The 16,618-nt window shown below is 42.1% G+C and overlaps 1 protein-coding gene and 1 pseudogene across 25 annotated transcripts in view; one reads left to right on the top strand and one right to left on the bottom strand.

Moving 5' to 3' along the window:
- Fars2 (phenylalanyl-tRNA synthetase 2, mitochondrial) overlaps nt 1–16,618 on the bottom strand; it is a 463,399-nt gene that overhangs the window by 336,736 nt on the left and 110,045 nt on the right. For all 25 annotated transcript variants that reach the window (XR_002396033.2, XM_021260707.2, XM_021260714.2 and 22 more), the window contains one exon: nt 14,149–14,783. Coding sequence is in view for 24 of the 25 variants with exons in the window: in XM_021260714.2 (XP_021116373.1) it covers nt 14,149–14,783 (635 nt within the window). In the remaining variant the exon portion in view is untranslated. The remainder of the gene's footprint in view (nt 1–14,148; nt 14,784–16,618) is intronic.
- LOC101716945 (prohibitin 1 pseudogene) lies at nt 7,702–8,624 on the top strand (annotated as a pseudogene).

Raw genomic sequence — 16,618 nt, 5'->3', positions numbered from 1 at the left:
AAATACATTGGTAGCTGAGATGCAACTTCTACCAAGAAGCTAAACAAAAATACTGGCTGTCAGGGTACTGTACTAGTTGAGATGCCCGAGTTTCCAGTGGACACATTGCTCTGGTTTTAGTCTAAGCTTTCTCAGGGAACCTGCCTTCATTGAAAATGACCTTCAATTTCAAATTCAAATGGTCTTCTCTAGACCCCATGGCCTGCCATGGCCTCCTAGTCTCTAAGACAGAAAACTCCAGTAGAATATAGTAGAGAGGCTCTTCAGTCCCTTGCTTAGTTCCTAAGAGACCACAGCCAACCAAGCCCACAGGGAGGCAGTTCCATTCATGATGACTCCACACAGCTGTGACCCTGGTGTGGGCCAAGGCCACACTCTAGGGTACTGAAACTGAAGGATCAGCAGCAGCCAGCTGAATCCTTGGGCTCCCCAAAGACACAGCCAAATGTTTCTGGGTACTTCAGAAGTACAGTGAGTCACTCTGCCTGCTTCTATTAACCCTGGCATATCATGACAAGTGTACTTTTCAGCACTTTTCTTCTCTTAGGGGTTCTCCTAGGGATAACAACAGAGGATGGAAGTAGATTAATATTCTGCCAAGCTCTGGCCTGTACAGATAGAACATGAGAAACTTCAATCCATCAAAGCAAAGAAGGTGCACGGAGCTGCACATAAAGTCATGGGAGATTAAATATCCAAACACAGTGAGGCAAAGGCTGCCAATAGCAACAACAGAAAACTCTGCCGTAGTGTGAACTGGTTCTCACGACAATCACCATTTAAAAGAGGAGAAAATGTCACCCATTCTACTGTCTGTTTAAAATTATGATCTCTCATCATTTTCTTCCCAGGCCATGATGACAGATACAACAGAAAGAACAAGATTGTTCTTTCTTCTTCGGGTGGCTAAACAGCTCATTCATGGTGCCAGTGGGTGAAATATTACAGGACCAAGGCCCCATCAACTTTTTTCTCACACTCTACAAGAAGACAACGGAAGAGACAATGATCTGTCAACCATGGGAAGAAGAAAGACAGCAATAAATTGCAAGAATCAAAAGTAGATCAGAAGTAAAAACAACCAGATAGCTGACTGACAGAACTACACTTAACACAGAAAAAAGAAGTTGGCTGTTTTTAAGATAAGCAGAAGGGGACAGGGAGAGCACCTACCATTTCCTGGGCACCTCCCACTCATTGGGCAGCACTAAGCCCTTTTTCCACCAGTTCAGAGATGTCCTCATTTAAGCACAGTGAGGCTCAAGTGGCTAATTATCTTATCTAAGGTCACAGCAGTGAGCTGCAGGGCCACGACTTGATTGCCCTCTTGCCAGGTCAAAAATTGGCATTTTTTTCAAGAATAACAACCACTGTTGCTAGAAATATTTTAAGACATGATGCCAAGGCCCCCAGAGACACTCCAAGAGCCAGCAATGAAGAATTTAAGCCTTTTAGGTAGACTTGAAAAGGGGAAAGATTTAAGAAGGTCAATTTCATATTTTTACACTTCTTTGTATAAAAAAGGCTATCTGCTAGTACTGACCAAAGGGCATACCAGGTGCTCCTAAAATGTAGCATTTACAAAACAAAATTAAGCCTTAATTAGAATTGACTGGAAACTCTCAGTGTGGCACTATGAAATCTAGATGCCCAAGAATGGCACAATAGCTAATTCTTGACTGGGAATAACTTGACTGGGCCTCAGGATGCCCAGATATTGGTCAGATATTATTCTAGGTGAATCTGCTGAGCGCACTCTGGAAGACATTAAGACCTGAGTAACCAGACTGAGTGAAACAGATTACCTTTCCCAAGGTAGTGGACTTCATCTAATCTACTGAACACACGAATAAAAGTAGAGGAAGAAAAAAATTTTCTCTCTGCCTGACACACTCTGCCTGGTCTTTTTATTTTTTTATTTTTCCTGCCTGGTCTTTTCCTGGCTGCAGACTTGACCTTATACCACAGGCTCTCCTGGTTCTCAGACTCAGACTAGAACTCACACGATTGGCTTTTGTTTCTCCAGCCTTCAAAACTGAGCTGGAACCACTGCCTCCATAATCACATGAGCCGTTTTCTTGATCTCTCATACATCATATTGACTCTGATGCTCTGGAGAACCCTGGCTAACAACACCACCAAAATCCTCCTAAGCCCTGAAACATATTTGATGACTTGGAGTCACCACAGCTCTTAAGAAGGAAGCTATTAGTAGATCTTCACTGATATCCTGAATTGCTTGTAGATTTCAAATGCTGGTAGAGCTTTTTATAAATACATCATTTTTAGTCTAGCTGCACAATGATGGATAAATTTATTGTGGATTAATTGATAAATTCAATAGCATATAATAATTATGGAATCAGTATCTAACAATTAATTTTATAACTATACTTAAGCCACCATAGTTGAAATAAGAATCATTTCTACCACTATTGCCAAAGCAGATACATATTCTGCATAGGCCCACCACAAAATTCCCTATAAAATGACCCAGCATTGCTATCACTGAGTTTCTTTTGCACTGAAAGAAGAATCACAACGATCAAACTGAGGGGTCTTTTTATCTTATCTAGGATCCCATAGCCTAAAAATATTGAGAATTGTGAACCATCATCAACATGGGGAAGGTAAACACAAGTTCCCTTAAAGTTCATTCTTCCACTTGGAATCATTATGTTACAAAAGTTATTCTATTTCTTTAACATAACGTCTTCTGCTTTGATTTAAGCTTAACACACAAACCTTAAACAATATATACAGCAAATCACCCAAACTCACCAAACATAACAGGACTCCAATGGTCAACTTTTACTGGTAGCATGATCAATGTTACCCAACTCCATACCTGACACTGATCTCATGGTACCTCTGTCTTACCAACTTTCTAAATATAGGACAACAATTTCTATTTCTTTATTCTGAAATGGCCATTACTTAGGAATGATCCTACCCTAGGGATGAGACTTTCAGACTTAAACAGAATTGTTCCTTTGACTTCCCCAAACATATTCAGTTCACCCCTTTGTTCCTCCCCAGTCCCTAAATCTCCACAGCTTCCTGACCTACCACCTCCCGATCCTGAAATCACCTCCACAGGTGACACCTGGACATTCTTGAGTTGGGTACCCTTCTCTGCCACTCCACAAATAGGAAGAGAAAGAATTGCCTTTCTCATTACAGACTGGGTATGAAAATTATCCAAATAGAGACTACAACCATCTCCTCAATACTGAATACAAATTATCCAACCTCATCAAAGAGCCTGTGAAACCCCTTACACTATACACAAAACTCTGGATGTATATGTTGGGGGGGGGGTCAAAATCTCTCATTAGATTCTGAGATGATGAGAAATTCAGATTAGAAATCATTGAGATTATGAAAAGCTATCACTCATTTAAAAATTATATAAATTCTATAACTGAAAAATAATTTGTTGAGATGATATAATTAATTTAAAAAATTTTATCCCTCAAATTCATTTGAATGAACAAAAGTTTGCAATTTCACAGGGACCTATCCCAGGATGAGCCAGGAAGTTGACATTAGAAAGTAGGTTCTAGAACAAGAACTCAGAAAGAGGACATGGAAAGTTCCTGCTTAGCAGCACATTACCAGCCAGATAGCAGAGTTCACCCCTTTGCAGCATTTGACACCTGTGAATTAACTCGGGGATCTAAACAGTCAAAGGGATGTGAGTGCCAAAGGCTGCTGGCTGGCTCAGGAGCCTTACCAAGCTCCTCATCTACCAACCGCAAGCACCTACCAAACTGAAACCGTGAAATTGTGCTATTCCATCCATGCGGGTAACACTCAGGAATGTGCACTATGGAAAGAAATGCGGTCCCTACATGGTGTGACGGCTACAGTAAAAGAGCATATCACTGTGAAAATATTTTTGCTACATTCACACATCAATTAGGCTAGTAGAAAAGACATTGTTACTGTAATTATGTGAATTCAGTAAAACCTAGTGAGGTTTTACTCTAAGGCATCAACAGCAAATGTAGAATGTAAGTGGCAATAATTTCCTTGAGGAAACTCTTGGAGGAATACGATATAAAAAACATTCATCTGTTGGATGAATGGATGCTGATACTGACTCGAGACCACAGGCTTTTACCCGTAAGAACAGCCTGTATCTTCTATGCATTCCATGTACTAAGAACCAGCAACACCCTATCTCCCTAAAGGCTTCTGGACCATCACAAAAGGGAGCAAGCTGACTGTTCCAGTACTCAACTTATTGCTTCTCAAACCAATCCTTCATTGCCTGCTCTGTGAAGACTGAGCTGGCCCCTGTGGATACTTTCCTTTGCCAGCTGCTGCAATGTTAAATGTCAGTAGAGGCGCCAGACAGACACTGCAATGGGAAGAACCCATGTGGTCTCCTGGGCTCCAGACAGCCTTGCAGTGCAGACAGCGGCACTCAGCCCCCAGAGGCTTGCACCGTGGCCAGCTGCTTCTCCAGTACCCCTTGGTCATCTTCACAGCACAGTGCTTCCTGCAGACCTTCTGTCCAAAAGTGGCCTTTACTGGTACCGTGGAAGGCATCTTGGCCAATCCCAGGGTGTGCGTATCCAGCAATTCCAGTGCCATGACATCGAGACCACTTCTGAGCCATCAGTGAGCCAGAACTGGGGAACAAGAAAAGGACTCTTTCTTGCCTGCTCAGTATGATGCCTGAGGTACCAGCTGGTCCTTGTAATTGCTAGTCCTGTACTGTTTAGAGTTCTCTTTACTTCTTATGAGCCAATTCCTCATTATCTCAATGCTGTGTTAGAGTTAATATTGTTAATAGTGCACTTCCCCTGGAAGTCTGGAGTATGAGAAATAGCTGAGAATGTCCAGCCAGAAAAGCAGAGAGATGAAACGCCGTGCAGTTAAGTGTGGTGGCTGCCATCTTTTCCAGAGCCTAAGTTGGCAGTCCAGAACGAAGGAGACATCCTAGTGCCACATTTGCTATCTGCTGCTCTGTAGAGGATCCACTTAGATAGAGAAGACACAAAGAAGATGGCACGGCATCCTCAAGGGGTTGATAACTAGATGGAGATGCCAGAGATATACAAACTAACCTCTCAAAGCACTGAGTTGCTGAAAGCAACAGGGCAGGGGCATAGAGAATAATGCTATAGGGCAGTGATGGGTCTCGGACTAAGAGCCTGATAGTTCTATCTTACTGTAAGCAAGAACTAATTATCTGCAAAATCCCTGTACCATGGGGAGCGGGGGAGTTCTCTCTCTTCAAATGCTCCTCCAAACCTCCTTCATCCTCCAGTAATGGAGAGTTACTCAACTCCAGTGGACCATGGACTCCTGACTGTGACCAGTTCCCTTTTACTTCACTGTCAAGAGATATAAGTAAACATTTGGACAGAGGAAAAAAGTGAAAGAAATGCTGTTTCAATTTAAGTGTGTCTTTGACAGGAGGAGTCCTGCCTGAAAGATTTTTAAAGAAGAGATTAAGGAAACATGGTGACTACAATCTATCAAGTCCAAATTAAAATGCCCTCAATAAAGCCCCTCCACATGAAGCTATTAAGGAAACCCAATAACCACATGGTGAAGAATAAAACCCTCTCATTCAGTAAAAGACAGAAAAGAGATTTGGGGCTGAAAGCAGGAATAAAGAGACTACCTTTGGCTCACCACAAGAGTAGCAGTAGGAAAGCTCTGAAAGAGAAAACCAAGAAAAGGAGAATTCTAATGCATCATCAAAGAGGGAACGAATATCAAAGGCAGCAAAAGAGAAGAGAAATCTCTAGTGATAAATGAGAGTGGTTTCTGACAAAGAAACCACAAAGGATGCCAAAGGGCTTGTTCAAAATGAAGGATGCCCACTCTACTCTCATTCCAGGCAAGGAGCTTTGCTGGTACGTGTGTGCCGGGGGTAGGAGGGGATTGCCCACACTCCTCCATGAAGAAACGGTGAAGGGCCAGGATTACTCCAGGAGGGTGGAGGTGGAAGGAGGAGTACCATGTGAGCTGTCCACAGACATCACGATGCAGGGCCAGCTCAGCAATGGTCTGTGGTCAAAATTAGACCAAAACCTTGTCTCTATATCTTCACTCATGTCTTCTTTAAAAACATTTGTTTGTGTGAATATTTAAAAGTTGTATTTACCATATAATATTTATAATTTCTCCCTAACTACCTCTCCATTTATAAACACTGAGTCTTGCATTTCACAGACCACTAAAATTTTCGAAAAAGAAAAAATCTAGGGACAAAGATAAACACATTCTTATGAAGAAGCATGCAATGCTTTGCTTTGCAAGTGCAAGTAATGTGCTTAAAATTACTATCTCCATCCCTTCATGAAAGAAAATGTATTCTAACACCCAAGAAGCAAGGAAATCTTCTCAAGATAAAAGGGGCCTTTAAAAGGAATTAATGTACCTTTATAAAACTTGCTACAATACACTTCTGTTTTCAGTTTTCCTGTAAGATCAATAAAAACTCAGTGATGGACCAGATAGGTAAAACACTCAAGTTTGAGACCATCTAGTCAGGAGGATGAGAAACAAAACAGATATAAACCTTCCTTCTCTTTTTTTATAGTACTGGGAAGTGAATCCAAGGCCTTTGGACCAAGCTACATCCCCAGCCCCTTTTTCAATTTTTATTTTGGGATAGGGTCTCACTAAGTTGCTAAATTGTCCAGGCCGAGCTCAAGCTTCCAGTTCTCCTGCAGACCAACTAACAAAGCAAGGACAGAAGGATAAACCCCAAGTGTCTTTCTCTTGTACAATTCCACACTTCACCCGCAGAGACCATGTGTGCACGCAACTGGCGAGACTGAGTGAGGCACAACAGGAGGCAAGAGTTTCTTTCAGCTCTGGTCCAGGTGTGCCCTTTTTAATTAATATTTTAATCAGATTAAATAGACACAGGGTTTATATGGGCTCCCCCTGGTGAATCTGCCCAGTACATGAAATCTGTTTGAAATCTGCCATTCGTTGCAAAATAAATGACTCGATAAATGTCTTCTAAAATTTAGTTTTGAAGCTGTAAATGGGTTCTCAAACATTTTATATTCAAAATCCTTCTATACTCCTCACAATCATAACATTTTGTATAATTTGCAAAGAATATGATGCTTTATGTCACACACTATCCCACTGCATTTTTGGGTGTTTAGCACTCCAATGTATTTTTTCATACCTATCTATTTATCTCATTGAAAAATTGTGCATGTAAAAAGAGAGAGCATAAGAAAGTTTATAAGAGCAAGCGCTGTTGGACATGTCTTGGGCATATTTTGAGTGTATAATTATGTTATGCTTAAGGAATAACAAAAGCACGAACTTGTGTGCTCATTACCTATATCCAGTTTCAGAAAGGAGAAAAGTAACAAAAGCTTGAAAGCCCCTCATGCCCTTACCTGACGACATCAGGTCAATCCTCACAGAGGTAAGAACTGAACTAAATTTTTGCTTCATTATTCCATTGCTCACACATGAACCCTTAAATAATAATATTAGCTAATTCTGCCCTTTTCTTTCAAGTTTGCACACATTTAAATCACATAATGAAGCTTCTACAGTTTTGTTTTATTGTTCAATGTGACTTACCATATTCATTCGCTGATGCATAGGTTGTGATTTATTTGCTTGCAGAGATACATGACACTAACATGCCACAATATAAACACATCACAATTTACCTCTCTGTTAATATTCTTGGGACAGTGGGCAATTCATGTGGAGGTCAGGGTGGAAGCAGGTGTGAGTGGGGCCAGCAGAAGGAAACATGGCTGCAAAAGTGTTTGAGTCCATCGGCAAATGTGGCCTGGCCTTAGCTGTTGCAGGAGGCGTGGTGAACTCTGCCTTATATAACGTGGATGCTGGGCACAGAGCTGTCATCTTTGACCGGTTCCATGGAGTACAGGACATCGTGGTAAGAGAAGGGACTCACTTTCTCATCCCTTGGGTACAGAAACCAATTATCTTTGACTGCCGCTCCCAGCCCCGTAATGTGCCAGTCATCACCGGCAGCAAAGATTTGCAGAACGTCAACATCACCCTGTGAATCCTCTTCCGGCCTGAAACCAGCCAGCTCCCTCGCATCTTCACCAGCATCAGGGAGGTCTACGACGAGCGCGTGCTGCCATCCATCACCACGGAGATCCTCAAGTCCGCGGTGGCCCGCTTCGATGCCGGGGAGCTGATCACCCAGAGAGAGCTGGTCTCCAGGCAGGTGAGCGATGACCTCACCGAGCGAGCAGCGACCTTCAGGCTCATCCTGGACGACGTGTCCTTGACACATCTGACCTTCGGGAAGGAGTTCACAGAAGCCGTGGGAGCCAAACAGGTGGCCCAGCAGGAAGCAGAGAGGGCCAGATTCGTCGTGGAGAAGGCTGAGCAGCAGAAGAAGGCAGCCAACATCTCCGCCGAGGGTGACTCCAAGGCGGCTGAGCTGATAGCCAACTCGCTGGCCTCCTCGGGCGATGGTCTGATCGAGCTGCGCAAGCTGGAGGCCGCTGAGGACATCGCCTACCAGGTGTCTCGCTCTCGCAACATCACCTACCTGCCGGCCGGGCAGTCAGTGCTCCTGCTGCTGCCCCAGTGAGCCGGCCCGAAGGCGCCTTCCTTCCGCCCCACCCGCAAGATGAATCACTGTGATACTTCATGATTGACCTGAAGTGACGGAAATAAAGCTAAAATCACTTTAGCCCGCTGATTATCCAAGGAAGGTCTTTTGTTCCTCCCGTATCCACCTTCGTATCCACCTCCCTACCAGAAACTGCCAAGTGCCTGTGCAGAGCGGCTCAGGGCTTGTGGGTGCCCCAGCCTGGGCCCCGGCAGCTGGCAGAAGGGCAGGGCAGTGGTGACCAGCGGGGCCGCACTGCTGGCCTCCATCCTGTCAATGAAGATTCCAGGACAGTGGCCGAGAGGGTGGGCAATTCCTGCACGGCAAAGGACTCTGCCCCTTTTGAGGTGGGTGGGCCTGGCTCTGCTGTCCCTCAAGGTCCTAAAACTAGGACGGACTTGGATAGGGAGCCAAGAGGAGACCTGGCCCCAGGCGCGTCCTGCTGGAGACTTCCGGCTCCAATGCCCGGCGGAATTCCAGCTTGAAGGATCACATCCTGCCGGCCACTGGGCCAGCCAAAGACGTGCATCCCACGTTCCTGCTCCTCACTAGACCGCCCCCCCCGGGGCTGCGCCTGGGCCCCGGAGGAATCAATCATGGGAAGAAAATAAATGTGTGTAAACCACTGTCAATAAACGACACCCAGACCTTCCAAAAAAAAAAAATACATATATATATATTCTCAGGAGAAATCTGTGTCGTTCCACTTTGGGGCTAATAATAATAATGTTACGAACATTCTCATCAACACCCTGACTGATGTCTCCAGTGTCTGTAGGTGAGAGCAGAATTACAGGTGCAGGACTTAGTCCTTCCCAGAGCAATCCATGACTCCACAGATATTCCAACTTCGTGTTGCCATACTTTCTCCTACTGGCTTCTTTTTTCCTACTGAGACCTTTTAATATGATTGACATCCATCTTCTATCAATTATACAAATAGAAAATACCTCCATACAACATGTAGCACCTCTGTTTTTATTTACTCACTTATTTGTTTATTTTAGCTTGTCTCTCAATTTCATTTATGGAGTCTTCTACCAGGCAACAGTTTTACTTTAATATGGTCAACTGTAACATTTTTTTTTTTTTACCCTTAAGGATTTTCCTTAAGAATTCTCATATTTCAGATGGCACAATTTACCAAGGTAATAATTATAATCTCCTATATTTTCTTCCAAAATTTTAAGAATGTATTTTTGATGAATGGACTATTAACTCATTCAGAAATAAATTTTGTATTTGGTGTGGGAAACAGATCTATTTTTCCTTGATAATTGTCACAGAACAATTAATGTAGAATCCATTGTCTCCTCGATTTATTTACTATCACTTCTGTTTTATAGTAAGTTCCCAAATATGAGTAGAATTGTTTCAAACTTCTCTACTTCTGCCACTGGTAAACCATCTTAATAACTACAGAATTGTAAATCTTAATATCTACTAAGGTATATATCCTTATACTTACGCAGTGCCTTCAAATATTAAGATCAGTCTTCAGGCTTTTCGAAAATACCCAGCAGATATTTTGATCAGATTTACTCTAAATTTATAATTTTGGGAAAATTGTCATCTTTATAATATTTTTTTCCTACTTATAAAACTATGAACATGGCATACCTCTTTCTCTATTCTTTTTATTTCTCAGTTGTGACAGTGGATATTGAACCCACACTGAGCTACATCTCCAGTCCACTTTTTATTTTGAGACAAGGTCTCAAAAATTGCTAAATTGCCCACACTGGGTTCAAACTCATAATCCTCCTTCCTGGGATTACAGTGTGTGCCACTATGCCAGGCTGGTATATCTCATTTTTTTCTCTTTTTAACTACATATTATAAGTAAACATAAATATTTTGAGCATTGTATGCAAGATTTATACCTGCATATGTCAAAGTTTTAGTTGATAGTACGAAAGAGAAAATGAAATCTGCATTCTATTATATTTCTTAACTAGTTATCACATGTGGATAAGAAACATTAATTTTTCTAATAGTGACCTTGTACCCAATAACTTTGCTGAATTATCTTATCACTTATAATAATTGGTATAAATATTATTTTAATCTTCTTGGTAAATTATATCATATACACATAAAGTAGATTTAGTTCATGTTCTCCAATGCTTATCATGCCTTCAATTTCACTTTTTATTTTATTGTATAAAAAAGAGTTGATTCTGCAGGCTAATTTTATATAAATGTTTAAGATTTATCATTAATTATGATGACTGTAAATTTTTTTTCTTTTTTTTTTTGTGGGCGGGGGGAGTACTGAGAATTGAAGTCAGGACCTTGTGCTTGTGAGGCAGGCAGGGGCACCACTTAGCTAAATCCCCAGCCTTGTAAATTCTTGACAGGTATCTTTTACAAAGTTCAGTAAGATCCATTCTACTCCTAGTTTGCTACAGTTTTTGATCATGAAATATCAAATGCTTTTTTAACGTCATGAGATATTTAAACATCAACAAATTCTTTTTTACAATTACTAAATCATATAGTCTCTTGTATCAGTTAATAGAGTAAAATGTAATAAATACATAATAATTGAGTAGGACACACTATAACAGTGAATTACATCTGCCAATATTTTATTTCATAACCATCTGTTCATTTAAAAGGAAAATTACTGATATTCACAAAGATGAAACTTCTAATATCTTTTTATCTATTTTGATATCAATAGACCTATTATAAAATGATCTTGACAGACATCTTGTTTTTTATTGTATAAAACAGACAACAAATCTTTCACAATTTGGTAAAAACACGTGTAATATCTGCAACTGATGGAGAAGTTATTAATTGTAAATTTAGCTGCTTTCAGTTTTCTATTACATGCAAATTTACCCTCTTATTGCTAATATGGCCTGCCTTTTTAAAAAATCCTAATAGTTATCTTCCCCATGAAGACAGGGACTGTCTCACTATTATCATACAGTACATGCCAAAAGTTTTTTGGCTGACTCATCCTAATGATTTCCTTTTGTCTTTTTATTAACCTTCTACAAATTACGTATGCAGCATGATTACCTCTACCCAAAAAATCCTATTCATATAAAAATCAACAGAAAGAAGGAGCCAGACATGAGGGCATACACCTTTAATTCCAGCACTCTACGGGGCTGAGGCTAGAGGATTGCCAAATTCAAGCCCAGCTTGGGCAACTTAACAACTTAATGAGACCCTGCCTCAAAGTAATAAAAGGCTCTGGGGATGTGCCTCAGTATAAAGGCCACAGGTGGAGTCCCAGGTCCCACGCGTGCATGCACACATTCTCTCTCTCTCTTTCTCTCTCTCTCTCTCTCTCTCTCTCTCTCTCTCTCTCTCTCACACACACACACACACATGCAAGGAAAAATTGTATTCTGGTGGGTTAAGATTAGATCAGATTTCCACTCCAACTGAGAGCAAGAATTCAGAATCCATCATCTTTATTTTCCCTCCCACTCACCATTCTTGAAGCAAAAGCTTCCCTTGGGTCAGCAGCAGGTGCCATTTGCCCCTTTCCAGGATCATGGAAGTCTGCAGAATGCAATACATTTAGCAACAAACTCAGACCTGGGTTCCAGTTCATGGACCGATTGGGTGACCTCGGGCAGATCACTGAACCTTTCCAGACCTTCAGTTTAAGTGGAAATAATCTATCTCACAAGTTTTTATTAAGAGAAATAAATGAAATAATATATGTGGGTGCATCTTATCAATCTATAAGAGATCTGTTTCATACATGTGTGTACATACATGTTTAACTATAAAGCAAAACATCATCAGACTAGCTCAGCCTGGTGTGCTATGCACTAAACTGCAAAACAGATATGACCCTAAACAGACATGACCCAAGGTAAGGGCTACTTCTCTGCACACTTGCTCTTTCCACCTTCTGCGGTAGCCCGGAGTTTGCCTCCATTACAATGCTGCAGATCTCATATCCTTCATCGCCTCCCTCATGGCATGTGCTGTACACATCAGTGTGGGCTTCCCTTTCTATTTCTTTAATGAGGAAGGCTGGACTGAGTACCTGTCCAGTCCCATGACCCGGACGTCCCATTGCTGGCCTCACAGCTCTGCTTGCAGATTAAGTGTACGTGGCATTCCCACACTTGGCTGCATTTCCCAGACTCCAACCTGTCTGTTCGTTCCCTTTCAGTTTCCTAATACATCCGGATCCTTATCAACGGTTATTATTCCGCACTTAGAAAGCAATCAGCTATTTCAAGCAGTAAGAATGAACACCTAATCTCCCCTGAGATCCACCTCAGGGCAACCATTTTGTGGAAGGCTAACCTATGCTTGCATCACCATAGAATCACAGAATAATAACACATCCTGAGGAAAACGGAAGGAAAAGGAGAGCACAAAGGGCAGTCTCACTCAGTTGCCACCTACTAAGTGACTTATTTAATAGAACATAACAATGGTTATTTCTTACCCTAAGGATCCTATACTATTTGTTTTCATATTATCAGCCCGTTTATCTTGTGTTTACAGGAGGGAGTTTTGTGACCACAATTATTCCTCCTGTTCCAAGGAACAAAGTTTAGAAGGAGAATTGCTACAGGAATGAGTGAAACACTTGCTGAGAGTATTTTAATTCCATTTATTTTTGCAATAAAAATGGAGATGGAAGGTCAGGATCTCGCTCAGTGGTGCCGTCTCACAAGCGCAAAGTCCCAAGCTCGATCTCCGGTACCAAAAAAAAAAAATTTGGAGATGGTTTTTACAATACAGTATATGACTGATAAGAAAGTGGTGTTAGAAATTTTTTAGAAGATGGACTCAAGCTCTTTAGGGATTTTCACAGTTTGCACACAAAAAAAATGTATGTAATGTATTAAGATAACACTTAACAAATGGAAGGAGTTGGGTGCTTTTAATACTGACCAGAGTATCAGACCTTCTGACCAAGAAGACTCCAGGCATCCAAACACAAGGTCTGCCAGGTGTGGCGATGCATGCCTGTCACCCCAGCGCTCTGCATGCTGAGGCAGGAGGCTTGCACATTTAAGCCCAGCCAAACACACATTTCAAGAAATGCAGCATTAAGACATTTCACATCATAGTACAAAGCTGGAGAGGATAAGAGAGAACTCAGGGAAAAGAATACAGGGTAAAGTCCAAACCCATACACCTCCAGTCCCCTAAGGTATAGAAGAGGTTCACTGATCTCTAACAGCATGAAAACGTAATTAACTTCCACTAACTGAGAACTGGAATAACCTGACCACACGTTCCGTGTTGTACTTTTGTCATCACAGAGGAAGGGTGAAGCTGATCCATGAACAACCCATTCACAAGAGATTCAGAAAAAGGCTGGTCAGTACTGACAGAAAGGATGAGAACTGATAAGTAAACACAAACATCTACCGATGTGTGTAGTTACTAACACAATCAGTCAAATATACTGAGGAGAAAGGCTGTACAAAGCCATCAACAGAGAGCGATTACTCGCTAAATCAAAATCGGATCAAGGACAACTCCACTGGTTCTGGTGAAATGGAAACAAAATGTCCATGATGTCCCGCAATAACAAGAAATGTGTCAAAACTCACCTCATGCTTGGAGAAGAGCCTGACCCCCTCAAGCTGGTGGAACACTGGGTAGTGCTGGGTGTCGATCTGGTCACGCCGGTAGACGTCCCCCACCACCAGGAAGGCGTCCAGCCCCGCGTGCAGCAGGTCCCACTGGTGCGCCGACGTGTGCGCTCTCAGCATATGAGTCCGGTTCAGGTAATAGTTGTCCCCCTTCTTCCTGCTGGGGTGGTCCGCTGGGATGAGCAGGCTATCAAAGTTCTGCCAGGTCGTGACCACGGGAGAAAGGTCATCATAGACCGAGAACAGCGGGGTCCCAAAGCGGCCCACATACTGCTTGTAGAAATGCTCCTTCACCCTCTCCTTGATCAGCCACAGAGGGTGATGGTGCTGGTTGTACAGATTCCTGCCTACTTTGGACAGGACTTTCCGGGTGAGGTTGGTGTGGTCGTCCTGAGGGTAGGATTTGCCCAGCAGCTCTAGAACACTGCCCGGAGCTCCAGAAGCAGCAAAGTCTGATGTAATCGGCCTTGAGCCCCACGCCCGATGCTGGTGCCCTCTGCAGACATGACTGGCCCTCCTCACCAGGCAGATGTGTGCATGAGCAACTCTGCTGAGCGCTGAACAAACCATCGCGAAACTTCTGCTTGCAGATGCTGGAAAGAACACACATGCAAAGTACATATCAGGCTTCACTCTGTGGGACAGCAAGCAAGTCTTCTTGTCTCCCACCAGCTCCGCCCTTTCCTACAGACTCCCATGTGTCCCTACCATCACCTCCACACAGCAGGAAGATCGGTTAAGAAAATCTGCTAACAGAGGCTGCCACAGCTGAAATGCACCCTCCAGAACTCATGCTGCAATGGAATTTCCATCGCAACAATAAGAAGGTAGAACTTTAAAGAGGTGAGTAGCTCCTGAGGGATCTACCTGCCTCAAGAGCTGACTAATCCCATTGTGGGAGCGTGGCCTCCTGATAAAGGGATGACCTTGGGTCCGCCCCATCCTCTCCATCCACCATGGCCTGGCGCAGAAGGAAGACCAATGCCAGACGCCAGCACCCGACCTGGACCTTAGCCTTCCCAGAATTAGAGCTGTGAGAAGTGAACTGTCTTCTTTATAAATCACCCAGTCAATGCTATTCTGTTACAGCAACAGAAAACAGACTAAGAGGTTCAATGTTTAATGTGCAAAATCAAAAGTATCTTGAAAGTTACACTTAAGATTCCTAATCTCTAGTTGCACTTCTCTCATCATTTAGATGCCTAGCTTTGTAGAAATTTCCTTCACTATATGCCACTAGGTTCTAAACTCCTCGGGTGGGATAAAACTTTAAGGTGATAACTTCTTTTAGTTTTACTACTTTCTAAAACAAAAATTAACACTTTTTTGTTTACACGTGTTAATCAAGCAAATTAATGGGTTTCGCTGTTGCTATTTCATATGTGCATACAGAGTACATTGATCAATTAGAAGTGTTGGGACCAAAAAACTTTGTAAGGATCACTTGAAAGCTTAGGTCCACTTAGTTGGACCCTAATCAGGGTCTCAAAAATGAGACAAAGTCTATGATCACACACAAGCCTCTGAGGATAGAAGAAAAATACATTAAAGGGCCATGTTGCCATCTCTGCCTTCCATCCTGATACTACAAAGTTCAGCTTACCTCGGACAGAGCATACCCTGGCTTCTGAATTATTTCATAAGATGACAAAAAAACATTAACCATCCTTTTTAAATGTTTTGAATAAAGGACACTACTTTACATGGTGATGATCTATACTTAATAATATTTAAAAATAAATGGAAAAATTAAGGAAATGTTATACAAAGTGATAGACTAAACTAATGGACAGCTGAAACTATTTTTATAAATGCTAATCTCTCCCATCCTGACATCTGGTCATGTCATTTAAATGTGATACCTTTGTAGAATCCCATCAAATACATTTTTGTTCTGTAAAAGAACATATTTCTACCTCACACCCACAATAAAACAGGAATAGGACTGAATTTACTGGAGAAGAGACACAGAGCTGCCAGAAGACAGAGTACTGACTCAGATTAAAATGAAGAAAGAGGACAAGGAGGAAGAGGAAAGGGGAACAAAAGAGAAGAGGAGGACACAGAGGGAGAGGAAAGAGTAGGAGGGGGAGAGGGAAAGAAAAATGCCTTGAGTCTAATGATATCACCAAGTTTCCCAGCTGAAAGTCACCTCAGCAGTCAGCTATTCCCCACTGAGATGAGGTGATAAAGATGCAGAAACCCCTGAACACAATCTGTACCTGCCAGCAGCAAAAGTAAGGCAACAGCAACAAATGCTGGAGCACTCATACAGTGTTCTTTCCCCAGTCCCACAGAAGGCAGTTTGAAATTCCCTCAGGGGTCTCAGTAACGAGAGAGTCAAATCTCAATGTTCATAAATAATTTCAGTTCATAAACTTGAATCACTCAAACATTCTAAAATTTGGAATATGAAGGCATTGAGCTA

The sequence above is a fragment of the Heterocephalus glaber genome, unplaced genomic scaffold, assembly GCF_053883595.1.
Source record: "Heterocephalus glaber isolate CG9 unplaced genomic scaffold, H.glaber_assembly_v1.0 deba00001472, whole genome shotgun sequence".
Lineage (NCBI taxonomy): Eukaryota > Metazoa > Chordata > Mammalia > Rodentia > Bathyergidae > Heterocephalus > Heterocephalus glaber.
The sequence above is the reverse complement of the archived record's forward strand: the minus strand, read 5'-3'. Positions and strand labels throughout refer to the sequence as shown.